At 45.4% G+C, this 23730-nt stretch overlaps 1 protein-coding gene across 1 annotated transcript in view; it reads right to left on the bottom strand.

Annotated features, from left to right (window-relative positions):
- Positions 1-4882, bottom strand: part of LOC124718691 (probable cytochrome P450 304a1) — a 104195-nt gene extending 99313 nt beyond the window's left edge. Inside the window, exon 1 of the mRNA XM_047244314.1 lies at positions 4792-4882. Within this exon, the coding sequence (XP_047100270.1) occupies positions 4792-4882 (91 nt within the window). The remainder of the gene's footprint in view (positions 1-4791) is intronic.
- Positions 4883-23730: the final 18848 nt, after the last annotated feature.

Raw genomic sequence — 23730 nt, 5'->3', positions numbered from 1 at the left:
ACTTTCTTCCCCGTCCTTCCCTAATCCGATGAGACCGATGGCCTCGCTGTCTGGTCTCCTCCCCCAAACAACGCAACCATTGTCAAGTACCTGCGACCATGGTTTTGGTAGGACCGTGTATAAATATTACTGTCATTTATATTGAAGTAATAATTTTTACATTGGCCAGCCAGGAAGAAATTTTAACGTCATATATAAAAGAAGAGATTACATTTGAAAAATCAAATCCAAACTGCTAATACAATTAAAAAAAAATTGCAAACCTTCCACAGAATACAAAAAGGTCTTGAAGTGAACATTCTTGAAGAATTAAAAATCTATGTTCAATGAAGAAAATAATCACAAGATATATTATACCTACATCTATGTGATTACTCTCCTGTTCACAATAAAGTTCCTGGCAGAAGGTTCAATGAACCACCTTCAAGCTGTCTCTATGATTGCCACTACAATTCACGTATCATGTCTGACACTATCTCCCCTATTTCGCGACAATACAAAACGCGCTGCCCTTCTTTAAACTTTTTCAATGTCATCCGTCAGTCCCACCTGATGTGGATCCCACACCGCACAGCAGTACTCCAGAATAGGGCGGACAGGTGTGGTGTAAGCAGTCTCTTTAGTAGACCTGTTGCACCTTCTAAGTGTTCTGCCAATGAATCGCAGTCTTTGGTTTGCTCTACCCACAACATTATATATGCAGTCGTTCCAAGTCAGGTTATTTGTAATTGTAATCTCTAAGTATTTAGCGGATTTCTTTTGGGGCTCATCTGAATAAATTCACACTTTTCTTTATTCAGGGTCAACTGCCACTTTTCAGACGATAGAGATATCTTATCTAAATCACATTGCAATTCGTTTTGGTCATCTGATGACTTTACAAGACGGTAAATGACAGCATTATCTGCAAACAGCCTAAGAGAGTGTAACCTTCCCACCGCAATTTTAAAGAAATAAAGAGACAATACTCAATAGAAATGGGAGCCGAGTGTAACCTCCCCACAATATTTTTGAAAAAGTATGGGCAATATTATTTAAGAATGCTAATGGACACTGCTCTAAGCGTAACCTGCCCACAATCAAATGTACTGACAATGGCAACAAAAATGTGAAATACGCAATCTGACTCAAATATAAATTCTTCACAAAATTTAAAGTCCGTTCAGTGACAAGAAAATACAATTAAATCGAAATATCGGTCTTTGGCCCTGTGTAAAACAATCAGAATTAAAGTATTACCTCAGAATAAATGCACGTCACATATCTGCTCTTGTTGTTGCGCACCGCTTGGAGGAACTGCATTGCAAATAATAATATTCTCCTTTTTTGTGATTTTACTAAAAATTTTCTTTTAAAGAAGTGGAGTGAAAAGGGAAGTGCAACGAAATCTTTAGTTCCATAAAAAATTAAATTTTTGAAAAAATGCTTTTGAAATAAAAATTATTATTGGGGAACTTGTTGGACAATAGTTACAATAAATAAAATTTTTCATTATCTAATAAATATATTAATTAACAGTATACCTTATTCCTCATCTTGACCAGTGTTGCCGACCGCCTACATCACACAACCGCACTGGGCTGCTACTACTGACCGACCGCTCTGCATGACGACTACAGACTCGCAACGACTAACTGACTCGCAACGACTGACTGACAGACTCAGAACCGCTCGCAACACTCGCGCGGTCAAGCGCATACTCTCTGGTCACAGATGCTACAATGCCTCGCCATCGCTGCTATGTTACATACGTGTTTCAAGAGCTACTCAGATTGTCCCCTTTGTCGTTAATATAGATCAGGAACAATAGACTCGATGACTTTCCGTCTATTACTACGAACTGTGACCTTTCTGACAGAGAATCACGAATCCAGTCGCACAACTGAGGCGACATTCCATAGGCACGCAGTTTGCTTATCTAAAAATATGGAATCAATATGACATTCCCTGTCGATAGCACTCATTACTTTATGAGTATAAAGAGCTAGCTGTGTTTCACAAGAATGATATTTTCTGAATCCGTGCTGACTATGTGTCAATAAATCGTCTTCTTCAAGGCAATTCATGATGGAACACAGTATATGTTCCAAAACCCTACTGCAAATCGACGTTAGTGATATGGGTCTGTAATTCAGCGGATTACTCCTACTTCCCTTTTGGGTATTGGTGCGACTTTCAATTTTCCAGTCTTCAGGGACGGATCTCTCTATGAGCAAACGGTTGTACATAACTGCTAAATCCGAAGCTATTTTATCAGCGTACTCTGAGAGGAACCTGACTGGTATACAATGTGGACTGGAAGCCTTGCTTTTATTAAGTGATTTAAGCTGCTTTGTTACACCGAGGATATCTACTTCTATGTTTCTGAGCTTGGCAGTTGTTCTTGATTGGAATTCAGGCATATTTACTTCGTCTTCTTTGGTGAAGGAGTTTCGGAAATCGGTGTTTAATAACTCTGCTTTAGTGGCACTGTCATCAGCGGCTTCACCGTTGTTATCTCGCAGTGAAAGTATAAGTATTGACTGCGTCTTGCCAGAGTATACAGATTTTAGCCTGAAATAATACTTTAGATACTTTATTGAACTTTTAGTACACGGAAAAGAAAAATGAGAAATAACATATGCAAGAAACACAGATAATAGTGACAACATTTGGTTAATAAAATATTATCGTTGTTGATTATATATATACAGGGTGTTACAAAAAGGTACGGCCAAACTTTCAGGAAACATTCCTCACACACAAATAAAGAAAAGATGTCATGAGGACATGTTGTAAGTAGGCTGTTTATGTTTTCTTATTGGCAACGTTACGTAGCGCTCAATATGAAAATCACTGGCTGTGCTGTGTGCAGTCTGTGGCTGCTTTGCATTGTTGTAATATTCGCCATTGTAGTGTTAGGCAGTTGGCTGTGAACAGCGCGTAGCGTTGCGCAGTTGGAGGTGAGCTGCCAGCAGTGGTGGATGTAGGGAGAGAGATGGCGGAGTTTTGTAATTTGTCATGAACTGCTATATTTATATATGATGATATCAAGGTAAATACATTGTTTGTTCTCTATTAATATCTTTCATTTGCTAACTATCCCTATCAGTAGTTAGTGCCTTCCGTAGTTTGAATCTTTTATTTAGCTGGCAGTAGTGGCGCTCGCTGTATTGCAGTAGCTTGAGTAGCGAAAATTTTTGTGAGGTAAGTGATTTGTGAAAGGTATAGTTTACTGTTAGTCAGGGCCCATTCTTTTGTAGGGGTTATTGAAAGTCAGATTGCGTTGCGCTAACAAAATATTGTGTGTCAGTTTAAGCAGAGTCATGTATAATTGTTTAAAGGGGACGTTTCAATGTGTCCGGATACGCTTAATTTCCATGTTAGAGCTCATTTTAGTTTCGTCCACCTACGCTCAATGGAGCACGTTATCATGATTTCATACGGGATACTCTACCTGTGCTGCTAGAACATGTGCCTTTACAAGTACGACACAACATGTGGTTCATGTGCGATGGAGCTCCTGCACATTTCACTCGAAGTGTTCGTACGCAACAACAGATTCGGTGACCGATGGATTGGTAGAGGCGGACCAATTCCACGGCCTCCACGCTCTCCTGACCTCAACCCTCTTGACTTTAATTTATGGGGGCATTTGAAAGCTCTTGTCTACGCAACCCCGGTACCAAATGTAGAGACTCTTCGTGCTCGTATTGTGGACGGCTGTGATACAATACGCCATTCTCCAGAGCTGCATCAGCGCATCAGGGATTCCATGCGACGGAGGGTTGATGCATGTATCCTCGCTAACGGAGGACATTTTGAACATTTCCTGTAACAAAGTGTTTGAAGTCACGCTGGTACGTTCTGTTGCTGTGTGATTCCATTCCATGATTAATGTGATTTGAAGAGAAGTAATAAAATGAGCTCTAACATGGAAAGTAAGCGTTTCCGACACATGTCCACATAACATATTTTCTTTCTTTGTGTGTGAGGAATGTTTCCTATATATATATATATATATATATATATCATTTACTATCTATTCCCTTGATTTATTAGACAGTTCACTACCGACGTAATACGGACGTCGCATTATTCTAGACGTGAGTACAATGTAGTCACTTTACTGGATGTAGGTTCCACGTTTTATGCAAAACAACGTTTTTTCTTGTTATCCAAACACATGTTTCGGCACCTCTGTTTCCATCATCAACGGGTTTTGTTCATAGAGAAATTGTAAAAGAAGATATATTTTAGGTTACAACCGATCTAACAAAATGAGGCCTAAAGACAAAAAAACTGTCTTTAGGCCTCATTTTCTTAGACCAATTATAACCTAAAATATGTTCACTTTTCACCGTTTGTCAATTAACAAATCCTACTGATGATGGTACAGAGGTGCCGAAACATGTTTGGGTAGTAAGAAAAACATTGTTTTTCATAAAAGGCGGAACCTATATCCAGTAATTTCGACTGGAAACACGGCAAAAATACTAGCGCTGCAAATCCAAACGATGAGTAGTGACTTTAATATGACATTCTCATTTGTACAGATTTTCACCAAAACTGTATTCGCAGGTACTTGACTATGACGATAAGAGCCGAAACAGTCTTTCGATAACGGAGATTACTAAAGGTAGCGATTCTGGTCCATCTTTCTAATAATTATTTTCGTAGTTGATATCTGGATCAGAATCGAATCTAGAGTAAATACCAGTAGCTGATTAACTCGCGAATCATTGACATCAGCATGGTCCTTTGAGCGTCTAATGCAAAAAGCAGCGAGGTTAAAAGCCCCACTTGACTCACCGGGCGGGAAGTTTTCAGGCCAGGCTAGGAGCTCCCTGTAGAGCAGAAACAGCAGTACGACCACCGCTGCCACCAGGAACAACGTCAGCATGGCTCCTGGCGCGGACCAAAACTGCGTCCGTACACACAGCTGTTTTCGGCTTTCCCCTTAGACGCAGCCGCTAATGCCTGTTTAATGGGCGGGGAACGGCGCAAAACAGGTGCTCGTGGCAGCTCGTAAAGATAGTCCGTCATCCGGACTGGGTGCACCTCATACGCTAGATTCAGAACATCCGCATAGTGAGGTGGTTTAAGGGAAGTCATAGGCTTACCTCGGCGAACTGACATGCTTCACAGTTGCTTAGGAACAGACACATTGTTGGACAGAAATAATCGCGACCAATGTTGGACAACATGAAACACAGCACATACGTTAAAGAGATGGAGCGGTATATCGATTACGAAAAAGGGTGCAGACTGCACCACACGGGAAAGCAGGATAACAGACATAAATAACGTTCATGTTTTGCACAGGTCAAACTCCAAACATAATGGGAGATATCGGACTCTCAGTGAGGAAGAGGCTCCCATCGTACACTAATACACATTTTTTACTTGTTATTCACACTAGCTACATCTAAATCTACATTAATACTCAGCAAGCCACCCAACGGTGTGTGGCGGAGGGCACTTTACGTGCCACTGTCATTACCTCCCTTTCCTGTTCCTGTCGCGTATGGTTCGCGTGAAGAACGACTGCCGGAAAGCCTCCGTGCACGCTCGAATCTCTCTAATTTTACATTCGTGATTTCCTCGGGAGGTATAAATAGGTGGAAGCAATATATTCGATACCTCATCCAGAAACGCACCCTCTCGAAACCTGGACAGCGAGCTACACCGCGATGCAGAGCGCCTCTCTTGCAGAGTCTGCCACTTGAGTTTGCTAAACATCTCCGTAACGCTATCACGCCTACCAAATAACCCTGTGACGAAAGGCGCCGCTCTTCTTTCAATCTTCTGTATCTCCTCTGTCAACACTACCTGGTACGGATCTCACACTAATGAGCAATACTCAAGTATAGATCGAACGAGTGTTTTGTAAGCCACCTCCTTTGTTGATGGACTACAAAAAAATGGCTCTGAGCACTATGGGACTTAACATCTGAGGTCGTCAGTCCCCTAGAACTCAGAACTACTTAAACCTGACTAACCTAAGGCCATTACACACATCCATGCCCAAGGCAGGATTCGAACCTGCGACCGTAGCGGTCGCGCGCCTCCAATCTGTAGCGCCTAGAACCGCTCGGACACTCAGGCCGACCGATGGACTACATTTTCCAAGGACTCTGCCAATGAATCTCAACCTGGCACAGACTCTTCATCTCCATATACATGGTTACTCTTCAATTCACACTTAAGTGCCTGGCAGAGGGTACATCGAACCATTTTCATTTTACTTCTCTACCATTCCACTCTCGAACGGCGGGTGGGAAAAAGGAACACCTAAATCTTTCCGTTCGAGCTCTGATTTCTCTTATTTTAATATGATGATCATTTCTCCCTACGTAGGTGGGTGTCAACAAAATACACTCCTGGAAATTGAATTAAAAAAAATGGAAATGTCGTGTGGCTAGGGCCTCCCGTCGGGTAGACCGTTCGCCTGGTGCAGGTGTTTCGATTTGACGCCACTTCGGCGACCTGCGCGTCGATGGGGATGAAATGATGATGATTAGGACAACACAACACCCAGTCCCTGACCGGAGAAAATTTCCGACCCAGCCGGGAATCGAACCCGGGCCCTTAGGATTGACAGTCTGTCACGCTGACCACTCAGCTACCAGGGCGGACAAAAAATAAGAACACCGTGAATTCATTGTCCCAGGAAGGGGAAACTTTATTGACACATTCCTGGGGTCAGATACATCACATGATCACACTGACAGAACCACAGGCACATAGACACAGGCAACAGAGCATGCACAATGTCGGCACTAGTACAGTGTATATCCACCTTTCGCAGCAATGCAGGCTGCTATTCTCCCATGGAGACGATCGTAGAGATGCTGGATGTAGTCCTGTGGAACGGCTTGCCATGCCATTTCCACCTGGCGCCTCAGTTGGACCAGCGTTCGTGCTGGACGTGCAGACCGCGTGAGACGACGCTTCATCCAGTCCCAAACATGCTCAATGGGGGACAGATCCGGAGATGTTGCTGGCCAGGGTAGTTGACTTACACCTTCTAGAACACGTTGGGTGGCACGGGATACATGCGGACGTGCATTGTCCTGTTGGAACAGCAAGTTCCCTTGCCGGTCTAGGAATGGTAGAACGATGGGTTCGATGACGGTTTGGATGTACCGTGCACTATTCAGTGTCCCCTCGACGATCACCAGTGGTGTACGGCCAGTGTAGGAGATCGCTCCCCACACCATGATGCCGGGTGTTGGCCCTGTGTGCCTCGGTCGTATGCAGTCCTGATTGTGGCGCTCACCTGCACGGCGCCAAACACGCATACGACCATCATTGGCACCAAGGCAGAAGCGACTCTCATCGCTGAAGACGACACGTCTCCATTCGTCCCTCCATTCACGCCTGTCGCGACACCACTGGAGGCGGGCTGCACGATGTTGGGGCGTGAGCGGAAGACGGCCTAGCGGTGTGCGGGACCGTAGCCCAGCTTCATGGAGACGGTTGCGAATGGTCCTCGCCGATACCCCAGGAGCAACAGTGTCCCTAATTTGCTGGGAAGTGGCGGTGCGGTCCCCTACGGCACTGCGTAGGATCCTACGGTCTTGGCGTGCATCCGTGCGTCGCTGCGGTCCGGTCCCAGGTCGACGGGCACGTGCACCTTCCGCCGACCACTGGCGACAACATCGATGTACTGTGGAGACCTCACGCCCCACGTGTTGAGCAATTCGGCGGTACGTCCACCCGGCCTCCCGCATGCCCTCTATACGCCCTCGCTCAAAGTCCGTCAACTGCACATACGGTTCACGTCCGCGCTGTCGCGGCATGCTACCAGTGTTAAAGACTGCGATGGAGCTCCGTATGCCACGGCAAACTGGCTGACACTGGCGGCGGCGGTGCACAAATGCTGCGCAGCTAGCGCCATTCGACGGCCAACACCGCGGTTCCTGGTGTGTCCGCTGTGCCGTGCGTGTGATCATTACTTGTACAGCCCTCTCGCAGTGTCCGGAGCAAGTATGGTGGGTCTGACACACCGGTGTCAATGTGTTCTTTTTTCCATTTCCAGGAGTGTATTTTCGCATTCGGAAGAGAAAGTTGGCGATTGAAATTTCGTAAATAGATCTCGCCGCAAAGAAAACCGCCTTTGTTTCAGTGACTGCCACCCCAACTCGCGTATCATATCAGTGACAATCGCACTCCTATTGCGCGATAACACGAAACGGGCTGCCCTTCTTTGCACTTTTTCGATGTGCTCCTTCAATCCTACCGGGTAAGGATCCCACACCGTGCAGCAATATTGCAGGAGAGGACGGACAAGTGTAATGTAGGCTGTCTCTTTCGTGGGTTTGTCGCATCTTCTAAGTGTTCTGCCAACAAAGCGCAGTCTTTGTTTCACCTTCCCCACAATATTATCTGTGTGGTCTTTCCAATTTAAGTTGCTCGTAATTATAATTCCCGGGTATTTAGTCGAATTGACAGCCCTTAGATTTGTGCGATTTATCGTATACCCAAAATTTATCGGATTTCTTTTAGTACCCATGTGGATGACCTCGCACTTTTCTTTGTTTAGTGCCAATTGCCACTCTTCGCACCATACAGAAATTCTCTCTAGATCATTTTGTAATTGGAATTGATAGTCTGATGATTTTACTAGACGGTAAATTACAGCGTCATCTGCAAACAACGTCTTTGGGGCACATTGTCCCACTCCTCTCTCAAGGCGATATTCAGTTCCTCCTCGGTTCTAAGAGGGGGTGTTGGTTGGGAAAGATGTCTGCCATGAGCATTCCAGGCATGCACTGTAGGGTTTAGGTCCAGGGAGAACGCAGGCAATTTTATACCTTCAGTGTCTTCACTTTTCATTGTGTCCGACACCTAAGCAGTCATCAATTGTCGCCTGTAAACAGAAAGCCGGGACCTACTGCACCCCTAAACAGACGGACATAAACCAGAATGATCTCCCTGCAATACCGCTGTGCTGAAACGCTACTTTGCGCAAAGGTATGGAGCGGCGTTTGGTCACTGTGCATAATGGCTGTCCTCAACATAACGCCTAGGCCATACCGATGACATTCTCTGGTGTGTGACGTGTTCCCGTCCCTCTCCATATCAACTGGTAGCCAGAATCACCTGCCCCACTGAAGCAGGACTCGTGGGCGAAAATCATTCTAGACCGCAGATGCCGACCTCAACAAACGTGCTCCCTGCACCAACGAACTCTTTCTCGACGATGGTGTATATAATTGACGTGGGAAGCGTTTGAAAGGCTTCCGAACATACAAACCAGCATGATTTCATCGCCGCGAAATGGTTTTGGCAGACACACATCTACCGACAGCGGTTGGAAGGTCTGCAGCGATCTGCCTAGGTGTGAAATGTCTGTCCGTTTTTGCCACTAGGGTCACGTATCGATCTTCTTGTGGTGCGGTGCTCGGTCTACGACCCCGGCTTGCTTTCGCACAGCATTCCCACATTCAGTAGCTTTTCTTAATCGCATGTTGACACTTCTGGACACACGGGTTATAGTGGCCACAATAGTGACACTTTTACCGGCCTCTAGTCGTCCAACTGCTTGTCCACCATCATAAGCACTCGAATAGTGTCTTGCCTTACCACACGAAATGTCGCACTAGTCGGTTCTACATCAGTCCTCGTAGACACCATACTTCATGAGCTGTCGAATACATTCTGAGCGTTCGTGCACAGGCTTCGCAGCAGTTAACGCGTCCTGTCCTCTATATTTCCTTATTGTACTGTGGGGACCAGATGCATTTGAAGGTCACTTTTTCACGTTTTTTTTAATAACTCGAAAGCTGTAACCTCCAGCGAAAACGTATCCCAGTACCAAATTTAACCACATTAAATTTCCTACAAAAAAGGTCCTATTCATTTTTTCTTTAGGGCTAATAGTTCGCGCGTAGCGAGGGGGAGAAAACGAAAATCTCGCTCGTGGTTTATGAAGGCCAGATACAACTTCGCAGGTTGCACAAAAAGACATCGGTAGGGGCTGCTGACTCACCTTATATACTTCGCAAGCACATGGCGAAGGTACCTTGTATGCTAGTCATTCCATTTTCATTTGCAAGCCGGCCGGTGTGGCCGAGCGGTTCACGGCGCTTCAGTCTGGAACCGCGCGACTGCTATGGTTGCAGGTTCGAATCTTGCCTCGGGCATGGATGTGTGTGATGTCCTTATGTTAGTCAATTTTAAGTAGTCCTAAGTCCTAGGGGACTGGTGACCTCAGATGTTAAGTCCCATAGTGCTTAGAGCCATTTGAACATTTTTCCATTAGCAGTTGCAAATAGAGTGAGGAAAAACGACGGTCTATACGCTTCTGTACGAGCCTCGATTTCTCTTTTCTCTTTCTTAGTAATCATATACAACCGCTCACTTGACGAAAGGTCTGTTCTTAAAGACAGTGACGCCAATATTCAAGAAAGGAAATAGGAGTAACTCACTGAATTACATACCCATTTCACTGACCTCAGTTTGCAGTAGGATTTTGGAGCATATACTGTACTCGAAACATTATCAATCACCTTGAAGAAAATGTCTTATTGATACATAACCAACACGGATTCAGAAAATATCGTTTTGTGCAACACAACTGACTCTTTATTCCCATGAGGTAATGTGTGAAGCTTTTGATACCGTTCATCACAAGCGACTATTAATCAAATTACGTGCCTATGGAGTATCGTCTCAGTTGTGTGACTGGATTCGTGATTTCCTCTCAGAGAGGTCGCAGTTCGTAGTGATAGACGATAAATCATCGAGTAGAATAGAAGTGATATCTGGCGGTCCTTACCAGGTAGGATTGACGGAGGACATCGAAAAAGTGCAAAGAAGGGCAGCTCGTTTCGTGTTACCCCGCAATAGGCGTGAGTGTGCCACTGATATGATACGCGAGTTGGGATGGAAGTCACTGAAACAAAGGCGGTTTTCTTTGCGGCGAGATCTATTTACGAAATTTGAATCACGAACTTTCTCTTCCGAATACGAAAATATTTTGTTGACACTCACCTACGTATGGAGAAACAGTCATCATAATAAAATAAGAGAAATCAGAGCTCGAGCAGAAAGATTTAGGTGTTTCTTTTTCCCATTCGTCATTCGAGAGAGGAATGGTACAGAAGTAGTATGAAAATGGCTCGATGAACCCTCTGCCAGGCACTTAAGAGTGAATTGCAGAGTATCCATGTAGATGTAGATCCTCCCGTGAGATCTACGTTGGCCGCTGTGCATTTGTTCTACAGTCAGTCAAATATCGGCTGTCTAAACTTCTTCATTAGCGTTTCGAGAATAAAATGTCTTCTTGCCTTCAAGTGATTCCCATTTGAGTTCACGGAGTATTTCCGTAATAACCGCCTGGCTAAGCAGGGATGGCTAGAGGACAAATGTAAGGATGTAGAGGCTTATCTCAATGGCAGTAAGATAGATACTGCCTACAGGAAAATTAAAGAGACCTTTAGAGAAAAGAGAACCACTTGTATGAATATCAAGAGCTCAGATGGAAACCCAGTTCTAAGCAAAGAAGGGAAAGCAGAAAGGTGTAAGGAGTATATAGAGGGTCTATACAAGGGCGATGTACTTGAGGACAATATTAGGAAATGGAAGAGGATGTAGATGAAGATGAAATTGGAGATACGATACTGCGTGAAGTGTTTGACAGAGCACTGAAAGACCTGAGTAGAAACAAGGCCCCGGGCGTAGGCAACATTCCATTAGAAGTACTGACGGCATTGGGAGAGCCAGTCCTGACAAAACTCTACCATCTGGTGAGCAAGATGTATGAGACAGGCGAAATACCCTCAGACTTCAAGAAGAATATAATAATTCCAATCCCAAAGAAAGCAAGTGTTGACAGATGTGAATATCACCGAACTATCAGTTTAATAAGTCACGGCTGCAAAATACTAACGCGAATTCTTTACAGACGAATGGAAAAACTGCTAGAAGCCGACCTCGGGGAAGATCAGTTTGGATTCCGCAGAAATGTTGGAACACGTGAGGCAATACTGACCCTACGGCTTATCTTAAAAGCTAGATTAAGGAAAGGCAAACCTACGTTTCTAGCATTTGTACACTTAGAGAAAGCTTTTGACAATGTTGACTGGAATACTCTCTTGCAAATTCTGAAGGTGACAGGAGTAAAATACTGGGAGCGAAAGGCTATTTACAATTTGTACAGAAACCAGATGGCAGTTATTAGAGTCGATGGGTATGAAAGGGAAGCAGTGGTTGGGAAGGGAGTGAGACAGGGTTGTAGCCTCTCCTCGATGTTATTCAATCTGTATATTGAGCAAGCAATGAGGGAAACAAAAGAGAAATTCAGAGTAGGTATTAAAATCCATGGAGAAAAAATAAAAACTTTGAGATTCACCGATGACATTGTAATTCTGTCAGAGACAGCAAAGGACTTGGAAGAGCAGTTAAACGGAATGGACAGTGCCTTGAAAGGAGGGTATAAGATGAACGTCAACAAAAGCAAAACGAGGATAATGGAATGTAGTCGAGTTAACTCGGGTGATGCTGAGGGAATTAGATTAGGAAATGGGACACTTAAAGTAGTAAAGGGGTTTTGCTATTTGTGGAGCAAAATAACTGATGATGGTCAAAGTAGAGAGGATATAAAATGTAGACTGACAATGGCAAGTAAAGCGTTTCTGAAGAAGAGAAATTTGTTAACATCGAGTATATATTTCAGTATCATGAAGTCGTTTCTGAAAGTATTTGTGTGGAGTGTAGCCATGTGTGGAAATGAAACACGGACGATAAACAGTTTGGACAAGAAGAGAATAGAAGCTTTCGAAATGTGGTGCTACAGAAGAATGCTGAAGATTAGATGGGCAGATCACATAACTAATGACGAGGTATTGAATAGAATTGGGGAGAAGAGGAGTTTGTGGTACAACTTGACTAGAAGAAGGTATCGATTGGTAGGACATGCTCTGAGGCATCAAGGGATCACCAGTTTAGTATTGGAGGGCAGCGTGGAGGGTAAAAATCGTAGGGGGAAACCAAGAGATGAATACACTAAGCAGATTCAGAAGGATGTAGGCTGCAGTAGGTACTGAGAGATGAAGCAGCTTGCACAGGGTAGAGTAGCATGGAGAGCTGCATCAAACCAGTCTCAGGACTGAAGACCACAACAAGATCAATAACCGCCTGTTAAGCGAACTTGCTGGTAATCAAGCTAGCAACACGACTCTGAGTCGTTTCACTCGAGGAGTACTTAAGAATGGAAATTGGAAATTCGAGGTAAGTTCCTGTGTGACCAAACTACTGAGGTCATCAGTCCCTAGGCTTACACACTGCTTAATCTAACTTAAACTAACTTACGCTAAGGATAACACACATACCCATGCCCGAGGGAGGACTCGAACCTCATGGGGAGGGGGGGGGGGGGGGGGGAACCGCGCGAACCGTAACCGTAACCGTAACAAGGCTACCCCGCGCGGTCCTCAAGAATAGGTTTCACTATAGATATGTACGCAGTCTCGTAGACAAATTAGCTACATTCTCCTAAAATTCTCCCAATAATTCGAAGTCGACCATCCACCTTCGCAACTACTCCCTTTACGCGATCGGTCCATTTCATATTACTTTGCAACGTTACTCCTAGATATTTCATCGAAGTGAGTGTGTCAGTGTGTATTCGAACATTGCAGGATGCTTTTCCCTGTACATCTTAACTGACTTATATTTTTCCGCATTTAGAGACAGCCGCAGTTTCACCACACAAACTACCTACAGTCATTAAACTATGACACTTTGCCGTACACAACAGCGCCATCTAGAAACAGATTGCCGCCCAACCTGTTCGTCAGATGATTTATGTATATAGAGGATATAAGCGGTCCTGTGAGACCTCCCTGGGACGCATCTGATGATCACTCACAGTCGAGGACAACGTAGTGGGTTCTATTACTTAAGAAGTCTTCGAGTCACTCACATAGCTAGGAACCTATTCCGTATGCTCGCAGCTTTGTTAAGAGTCTGCAGTGGCGCTCCGCATCAAACGTCTTCCGGAAGTCTAGTAGTGGGAAACCTGCCTGCTCCCCTTCATCCACGGTTCGCTGGATACCATTTGAGAGAAGGGCAACTGAGTTTCGTACGCGGAATGGCTTCTGAATCCGTGCTGACCTGGAGACAAAAGCTTTCCTCTCTCAGGGAAATTTATTGTTTTCAGACCGAGAAGACGTTCAGGAATTCCGCACGAGTTATTGGTCTGTGATTTACCCTTCTTGTATACGGTAGTCGCCTGCACTTTTTTCTCTCACTTGGGACTTTGCGTCGAGCGAGAGATTCGCGATAAATGCAAGCTAAGGAAGCGGTCATTGCCGAAGAATAATCGCTGTAAAACAGAACTGAGATTCCATCCAGACCAGGCGACTTACGTGTTTTCAACTCTTTGAACTGGTTTTCAGCTGAGCGACGAGTATTTCAGTGTCTTCCATACGAGAGTTTGCGCAATAATTGAACGATTGTACGTCTGCACGATCCTTCATCTACTACATCTACATTTATACTCCGGAAGCCACCCAACGGTGTGTGGCGGAGGGCACTTTACGTGCCACTGCATTACCTCCCTTTCCTTTTCCAGTCGCGTATGGTTCGCGGGGAAAACGACTGCCGGAAAGCCTCTGTGCGCGCTCGAATCTCTCTAATTCTACATTCGTGATCTCCTCGGGAGGTATAAGTAGCGGGAAGCAATATATTCGATACCTCATCCAGAAACGCACCCTCTCGGAACCTGGACAGCAAGCTACACCGCGATGCAGAGCGCCTCTCTTGCAGAGTCTGCCACTTCAGTTTGCTAAACAACTCCGTAACGCTATCAAGGTTACCAAATAACCCTGTGACGAAAAGCGCCGCTCTTCTTTGGATCTTCTCTATCTCCTCCGTCATCCCGACCGAGTACAGATCCCACACTGATGAGCAATACTCAAGTATAGGTCGAACGAGTGTTTTGTAAGCCACCTCCTTTGTTGATGGACTACATTTTCTAAGCACTCTCCCAATGAATCTCAACCTGGTACCCGCCTTACCAACAATTAATTTTATATGATCATTCCACTTCAAATCGTTCCGTACGCATACTCCCAGATATTTTACAGAACTAATTGCTACCAGTGTTCGTTCCGCTATCATATAATCATACAATAAAGGATCCTTCTTTCTATGTATTCGCAGTACATTACATTTGTCTATGTTAAGGGTCAGTTTCCACTCCCTGCACCAAGTGCCTATCCGCTGCAGATATTCCTGCATTTCGCTGCAATTTTCTAATGCTTCAACTTCTCTCTATACTACAGCATCATCCGCCAAAAGCCGCATGGAACTTCCGACACTATCTACTAGGTCATTTATACATACTGTGGAAAGCAATGGTCCCATAACACTCCCCTGTGGCACGCCAGAGGTTACTTTAACGTCTGTAGACGTCTCTCCTTTGAGAACAACATGCTGTGTTCTGTTTGCTAAAAACTCTTCAATCCAGCCACACAGCTGGTCTGATATTCCGTAGGCTCTTACTTTGCTTATCAGAAGATATTGCGGAACTGTATCGAACGCCTTCCGGAAGTCAAGGGAAATTGCATCTACCTGGGGGCCTGTATCTAATATTTTCTGGGTCTCATGAACAAATAAAGCGAGTTGGGTCTCATACGATCGCTGTTTCCGGGATCCATGTTGATTCCTACAGAGTAGATTCTGGGTTTCCAAAAACAACATGATACGCGAGCAAAAAACATGTTCTAAAATTCCACAACAGATCGATGTCAGAGATATAAGCCTATAGTTTTGCGCATCTGCTCGACGACCCTTCTTGAAAACTGGAACTACCTGTGCTCTTTTCCAATCATTTGGAACCTTCCGTTCCTCTAGAGACTTGCGGTACACGGCTGTTAGACGGGGGGCAAGTTCTTTCGCGTACTCTGTGTAGAATCGAATTGGTGTCCCGTCAGGTCTAGTGGACTTTCCTCTGTTGAGTGATATGAGTTACTTTTCTATTTCTTGGACACTTATCTCGATGTCCTGCAGGAAGTACCTTGCGCAACTTTCTTATGCAGAGTCTACACAGATGTCGAAACATGTTGGTTCGAGCTATGTGTGGTGACAGTAGGAACTTACTTTACACGGCACGTTCTCCGTATGTTCGACATCTCTGCTCCTTGCAGGTCCGTGGTAGCACGAAACTCGCATGTGAGCGAGCCCATCTGCTTCTGGGGCGCGGATGCGCACCAAGTGCTAATCGCAGATCGCTTGCGCAAACTGGAGAGTCGCGCGCAAATGTTTAAACAGCGGACGGCGGAATCGAGTAATTCGTTTCTCGGTCGCGGGCGGCGCCAGCGTCGCTATAAATCGGCATTAGGCGCGACGTATGCAGTGTCCGGGGCGAAAGGCGCATTAGCGGGATTCCAGCGCCCGCTCTGTTTGCACCTATTCCGGGCTATCATCGGCTTTCGCTGCAAAGCTGGCGCTGGAAACAGCGCAAAAATAAATACACGATGAAATGCTCGCATATTTATCACTGTTTGTGGATGTTATTAACAATTTATTACAAAAACAAGCAACCAAGGCAGCAAAGAAAACGTGCAACATTTGGCCTAATTGTGCAACGGAAACCGTGAAACTTAATTTTGCCTATATCTGAAAATAACAATTAAGTGCCTGGCAGTGGGTTCGTGGAAACATTTTCAAGCTACACTCCTGGAAATTGAAATAAGAACACCGTGAATTCATTGTCCCAGGAAGGGGAATCTTTATTGACACATTCCTGGGGTCAGATACATCACATGATCACACTGACAGAACCACAGGCACATAGACACAGGCAACATAGCAAGCACAATGTCGGCACTAGTACAGTGTATATCTACCTTTCGCAGCAATGCAGGCTGCTATTCTCCCATGGAGACAATCGTAGAAATGCTGGATGTAGTCCTGTGGAACGGCTTGCCATGCCATTTCCACCTGGCGCCTCAGTTGGACCAGCGTTCGTGCTGGACGTGCAGACCGCGTGAGACGACGCTTCATCCAGTCCCAAACATACTCAATGGGGGACAGATCCGGAGATCTTGCTGGCCAGGGTAGTTGACTTACACCTTCTAGAGCACGTTGGGTGGCACGGGATACATGCGGACGTGCATTGTCCTGTTGGAACAGCAAGTTCCCTTGCCGGTCTAGGAATGGTAGAACGATGCGTTCGATGACGGTTTGGATGTACCGTGCACTATTCAGTGTCCCCTCGACGATCACCAGTGGTGTACGGCCAGTGTAGGAGATCGCTCCCCACACCATGATGCCGGGTGTTGGCCCTGTGTGCCTCAGTCGTATGCAGTCCTGATTGTGGCGCTCACCTGCACGGCGCCAAACACGCATACGACCATCATTGGCACCAAGGCAGAAGCGATTCTCATCGCTGAAGACGACACGTCTCCATTCGTCCCTCCATTCACGCCTGTCGCGACACCACTGGAGGCGGGCTGCACGATGTTGGGGCGTGAGCGGAAGACGGCCTAACGGCGTTCGGGACCGTAGCCCAGCTTCATGGAGACGGTTGCGAATGGTCCTCGCCGATACCCCAGGAGCAACAGTGTCCCTAATTTGCTGGGAAGTGGCGGTGCGGTCCCCTACGGCACTGCGTAGGATCCTACGGTCTTGGCGTGCATCCGTGCGTCGCTGCGGTCCGGTCGCAGGTCGACGGGCACGTGCACCTTCCGCCGACCACTGGCGACAACATCGATGTACTGTGGAGACCTCACGCCCCACGTGTTGAGCAATTCGGCGGTACGTCCACCCGGCCTCCCACATGCCCACTATACGCCCTCGCTCAAGTCCGTCAACTGCACATACGGTTCACGTCCACGCTGTCTCGGCATGCTACCAGTGTTAGAGACTGCGATGGAGCTCCGTATGCCACGGCAAACTGGCTGACACTGACGGCGGCGGTGCACAAATGCTGCGCAGCTAGCGCCATTCGACGGCCAACACCGCGGTTCCTGGTGTGTCCGCTGTGCCGTGCGTGTGATCATTGCTTGTACAGCCCTCTCGCAGTGTCCGGAGCAAGTATGGTGGGTCTGACACACCGGTGTCAATGTGTTCTTTTTTCCATTTCCAGGAGTGTATTTTTCTACCGTTCCATTCTCAAACAACACGCGGGGAAACCGAACACTCAAAACTTTCTGTGCGTTCTCTGACTTATTTTATTATTAAGAGCATTTCTCCCTATGTGGGTGGACGTCAACAAACGTTTTCGCATTCAGAGGAGAAAATGGTATTTCAAATTTCGAGAAAAGCCAAGCGTAAAACGTCTTTGTTTTAATGACTGCCGACCGAACTCGCGCATCATATCCGATACGCTCTGTGACCTATTTCGCGATAACACAAAACGTGCTGACCTTATTTGAACTTTTTCGATGTCCTTCGTCAGTCCTATCTGTTGCGGATCCCCTATAGCACAGCAATATTCCAGAAGAGGGCATATTAGCATGTTGTAGGCAGTCCCTTTAGCAAACGTGTTGCATCTTCTAAGTGTTCTGCCAATAAAACGTAGTCTTTGGTTTGCTTTCCCCACAATATTATATGTGTGATAGTTCCATTTTAAGTTAAAAAATGTCCAAATGTGTGTGAAATCTTATGGGACTTAACTGCTAAGGTCATCAGCCCCTAAGCTTACACACAACTTAAATTATCCTAAGGACAAACACACACACCCGCCCGAAGGAGGACTCGAACCTCCGCCGGTATCAGCCGCACAGTCCATAACTGTAGCGCCTAAGACCGCTCGGCTAATCCCGCGCGGCCATTTTAAGTTAGTCGAAATCGTAATGGCTTAGTATTTAGTTGAATTGACGGCCTTCATATTTGTGTGATTTATCGTGCAATCGAAATCTAGCGGATTCCTTTTAGTGGTGTTGGGTGGTGGTTAGTGTTTAACGTCCCGTCGACAACGAGGTCATTAGAGACGGAGCGCAAGCTCGGGTTAGGGAAGGATGGGGAAGGAAATCGGCCGTGCCCTTTCAAAGGAACCATCTCGATTCCTTTTAGTACTCATGTAGATGACCTTACACTATTCATTATTTGGGCTGAATAGCCGTTATCGTACCACAGTGATATCTTGCCTAAATCATTTTGATCTTCTGGTTACTTTACTAGAAGGCAAATGACCGCATTATCTGCAAGCATATCTGGTCGGATTGTCTCCTAAATCGTTTATATAGATTTCCTCGAGGGTCGCCAGATCTCACTTCTGTTTTATTCGATGACTCTCCATTAGCTGGTGCGAACTGTGACCTTTCTGACAGAAAATCACGAATTCAGCGCACCAATTCGATTACAGGTCGCTTGTGAGTAGTGGTGTCAAAAGCCTTCAGAAAATATAGAAATATGGAGGCAATTTGAGATCCCCTGACGTCGATAGCACGCATTTCTTCGTGAGATTGAAGAAAAAAAATGGCTCTAAGTACTATAGGACTTAACATCTGAGGTCATCAGTCCCCTAGAACTTAGAACTACTTAAACCTAACTAGCCTAAGGACATCACACACATCCATGCCCGAGGCAGGATTCGAACCTGCGACGCAGGAGCAGCGCGGTTCTGGACGGAAGCGCCTAGAACCACTCGGCCACAGCGGCTGGCAAGAATGAAGAGGTAGTTGTGTTCCACAAGAACGACATTTTCTGAATCCGTGCTGACTACTTGTCAGTAAATCGTTTCCTTCAAGGTAATTCACGATTTTCGAACACAGCATTGTTCCAAACTTCTACTGTACATCGAATGGCTCTGAGCACTATGGGACTTAACTTCTGAGGTCATCAGTCCGCTAGAACTTAGAACTACTTAAACCTAACCTAAGGACATCACACACATCCATGCCCGAGACAGGATTCGAACCTGCGTCCGTAGCGGTCGCGCGGTAACAGACTGTAGCGCCTAGAACCACTCGTCCACTCTGGCCGGCCGACGTAATTGATATTGGTCTTCAATTCGATGGGTTGCATTATGACCAGCGGAAAAATGAGCCTATTGAAGCACAAAAATGGCAGATACGCTCCTCCCTAAAAGAAACTGACAGAAAAACGGGAACCCATCTGCTTCAATCCTGATTCCTCCTTTCATCGTCGTTTGGGAACTGCAGATGGACTCCATGTAGCCGAACGTAAACATTTCCATTCCATGATCAGTTCAGTTGGGCTTGAGTACACAGTCCATTGTCCGCCCCCGGCAGCTGAATTGTCAGCGTGACGGATTGCCAATCCTCTGGGCCTGGGTTTGATTCTCGGATGGGTCGGGGAATTTTCTCCGCCCAGGGACTGGGTGTTGTGCTGTCCTCATCATCATCCTATCATCCTCATCGACTGCAGGTCGCCGAAGTGGCGTCAAATTGAAAGACCGGCACCTGGCGAACGGTCTGCCCGACGGCGGGCCCTAGCCATACGAATAAATAAAAACCCAGTCCATTCCATGTAAACACAGCCCACACTGTTATGGACCCATCACCAGATTGCACAGTGTCTGTCGATAACTTGGGTCCATCGCTTCGTGAGGTCTGCGCCACACTTGAACCCTACAATCTTCTCTTACCAACTAAAATCGGTACTCATCCGACCAGACCACGGTTTTCCAGTCGAGTCCAACCGGTATAGTCAACAGCCAAAGAGAGGAGCTACAGGCGATTTCGTGCTGTTAGCAAATGCATTCGCGTCGGTCGTCTGCTATCGTAGTTCATTAAGGCCAGATTTCGCCGCACTGTTCTAACGGATACGTCCGTCGTACGTCCTACATTGATTTCCCGCAATGTTGCATGTCTGTTAGCACTGACAACACTTCGCAAACGTCGCTGCTCTCAGTCGTTAAGTGAATGCCGTTGGCCACTGTGTTGTCCGTGGTGCGAGGTAAAGCCTGAAATTTGGTATTCTCCACACAATCTTGACAGTGGGGATCTCGGCATATGGAACTCCCTAACGATTTCCGAAACGGAATGTCCCATGCATTTAGCTCCAACTACCATTCTGCGTTCAGTCTGTTAATTCCCCTCGTGCCGCCATGTTGTTGTTGTGGTCTTAGGACTGGTTTGATGCAGCTCTCCATGCTACTCTATCCTGTGCAAGCTTCTTCATCTCCCAGTATCTACTGCAACCTACATCCTTCTGAATCTGTTTAGTGTATTGCTCCACGCTGCCCTCCAATACTAAATTTGTGATCCCTTGATGCTTCCCGACATGTCCTAGCAACCGATCCCTTCTTATAGCCAAGTTGTACCACAAACTCCTCTTCTACCCAATTCTATTCAATAGCTCCTCATTAGTTATGTTATCTACCCATCTAATTTTCAGCATTGTTCCGCAGCACCACATTTCGAAAGCTTCTATTCTCTTCTTGTCTAAACTATTTATCGTCCATATTTCACTTCCATACATGGCTACACTCCATACAAATACTTTCAGAAACGACTTGCTGACACTTAAATCTATACTCGATGTTAACAAATTTCTCTTCTTCAGAAATGCTTTCCTTGCCATTGCTAGTCTACATTTTATATCCTCCCTACTTCGACCACCATTAGTTATTTTGTTCCCCAAATAGCAAAACTCATTTACTACTTTAAGCGTCTCATTTCCTAATCTAATTCCCGCAGCATCACCTGATTTAATTCGACTACATTCCGTAATTCTCGTTTAGCTTTTGTTGATGTTCATCTTGTATCCTCCTTTCAAGACACTGTCCATTCCGTTCAGTAGCTCTTCCAAGTCCTTTGGCCGCCCGCGTTGGTCTCGCGGTTCTAGGCGCTCAGTCCGGAGCTGCGCGACTGCTACGGTCGCAGGTTCGAATCCTGCCTCGGGCATGGATGTGTGTGATGTCCTTAGGTTAGTTAGGTTTAAGTAATTCTAAGTTCTAGGGGGCTGATGTTAAGTGGCTCTGAGCACTACGCAACTGACGTTAATTCCCATAGTGCTTAGAGCCATTTGAACCATTTGAACTTAAACCCTCTAGTGGGCAGTTCGATGGGTTTCAGAAATGAGGTGTTTGTAAAATAACATGTAACTTCTGTAATCTTGTGTACGTAGGCCAAACGTGTAGGACCTCTAACGAAAGATACACCATGAGCGTACAGCTATGAACATAATTAAATTTTCGTTCTTCAGAGAACATCTACGTACAGAAAACCATGCGGTTACTGATATTGAAACAAAGCTTGATGTACTGCAATTATTTGGCAAATGAGGTACTACAGACGTGTGGGAGGAACCAGAAATGTACATGAGTGTCTTCAAGAAACCTGAGAACTTCCTGAACAAGCAAACAGAATTTAAGAACAAGGTGTTTTTCGACCATTTGTGATAAATTTTGTGATAAACTTAGTAGTAGTAATTTTTATTCCTTTGTATTCGTTTTATATAATCATAGTGGCATATGGACGGACCATGTAGATCTCGACGTCAGACCTGTGCATATGCGAATGTAATCTCACTACATATGCGATCCAAAAACTATGTGCGTGGTAATTTGTACGGGTATTTAGCGCACAATGACAGCTTTTGTACGCGAAAGATGTAATGACTGCAAAACTTTAACAGTGAGTCGATTAAGGTAGTAGCGGATACACCATTGGCTGTGATGTTTATCTTCTTCACGGGGCATTTGCCTAGCGGCAGTTGTGCCTGAGATGTTGTCGTGTGTAAATGCAGTGTGAACAAGAACTAGTTAACGCGTGTGTTTCACTAGTATTTGATATTCTGTTCTTTACTACATAATTGCACGTCTTTACTAGGTGTAAAGTCCGGTTGTTTTAACGTATGACACACATATTGTTGTCACTGAGGAAATGCAGGTGCTATTTGGTACAGAGGTGAGTAGTTTTATGGTCATTGTACGTATAGGTTTCTTTAGCTTTGCTGATGCTTTGCACGTGAGCCAGATTTCTAATTTGGCCATGACTAGCTTCCGTATATGGCTAGTAGCCGAATTCTGTGTACAGAGATTATCAGTGGTCATCTTTAATAGAATTCCGTAAATGGTTTTCAGTGTTTGTGTAAAATGTTGCGTACTGGTCTCATTTATACATAAGGGTTTTGTATGACGTAATGATTCCATGATACAGACTAAAGCCGGCCGCGGTGGCCGTGCGGTTCTGGCGCTGCAGTCTGGAACCGTGGGACTGCTACGGTCGCAGGTTCGAATCCTGCCTCGGGCATGGGTGTGTGTGATGTCTTTAGGTTAGTTAGGTTTAAGTAGTTCTAAGTTCTAGGGGACTTATGACCTAAGATGTTGAGTCCCATAGTGCTCAGAGCCATTTGAACCATTTTTTTTACAGACTAAATATTTTCAATTGCACGATCGTAAGAGACACTTCAGAGATTGGTTGTTTGTGTATAAAGTCTTCCTTCGACGGTACAGTAGGTCTTGATTGAAATGGTGGCAAAAAGATTTTCTATGTTAGGCAAAGCGAAACGGATCGTGTTACGATACTACATAGATAGGTTTCGCACTGCGTTTGTTCTATGCAGTACAGTGTTCCCCACTACATAAAATTTGCCACCTAACCAACTGTTTTGTTTACTGCATTACTCGCAACACATACACATATTGCTTCCGCTTACGTAGTTCAAAATGGTTCAAATGGCTCTGAGCACTATGAGACTCAACTGCTGAGGTCATTAGTCCCCTAGAACTTAGAACTAGTTAAACCTAACTAACCTAAGGACATCACAAACATCCATGCCCGAGGCAGGATTCGAACCTGCTACCGTAGCGGTCTTGCGGTT

This window comes from Schistocerca piceifrons, chromosome 10, assembly GCF_021461385.2.
Source record: "Schistocerca piceifrons isolate TAMUIC-IGC-003096 chromosome 10, iqSchPice1.1, whole genome shotgun sequence".
Taxonomy (NCBI): domain Eukaryota; kingdom Metazoa; phylum Arthropoda; class Insecta; order Orthoptera; family Acrididae; genus Schistocerca; species Schistocerca piceifrons.
The sequence above is the reverse complement of the archived record's forward strand: the minus strand, read 5'-3'. Positions and strand labels throughout refer to the sequence as shown.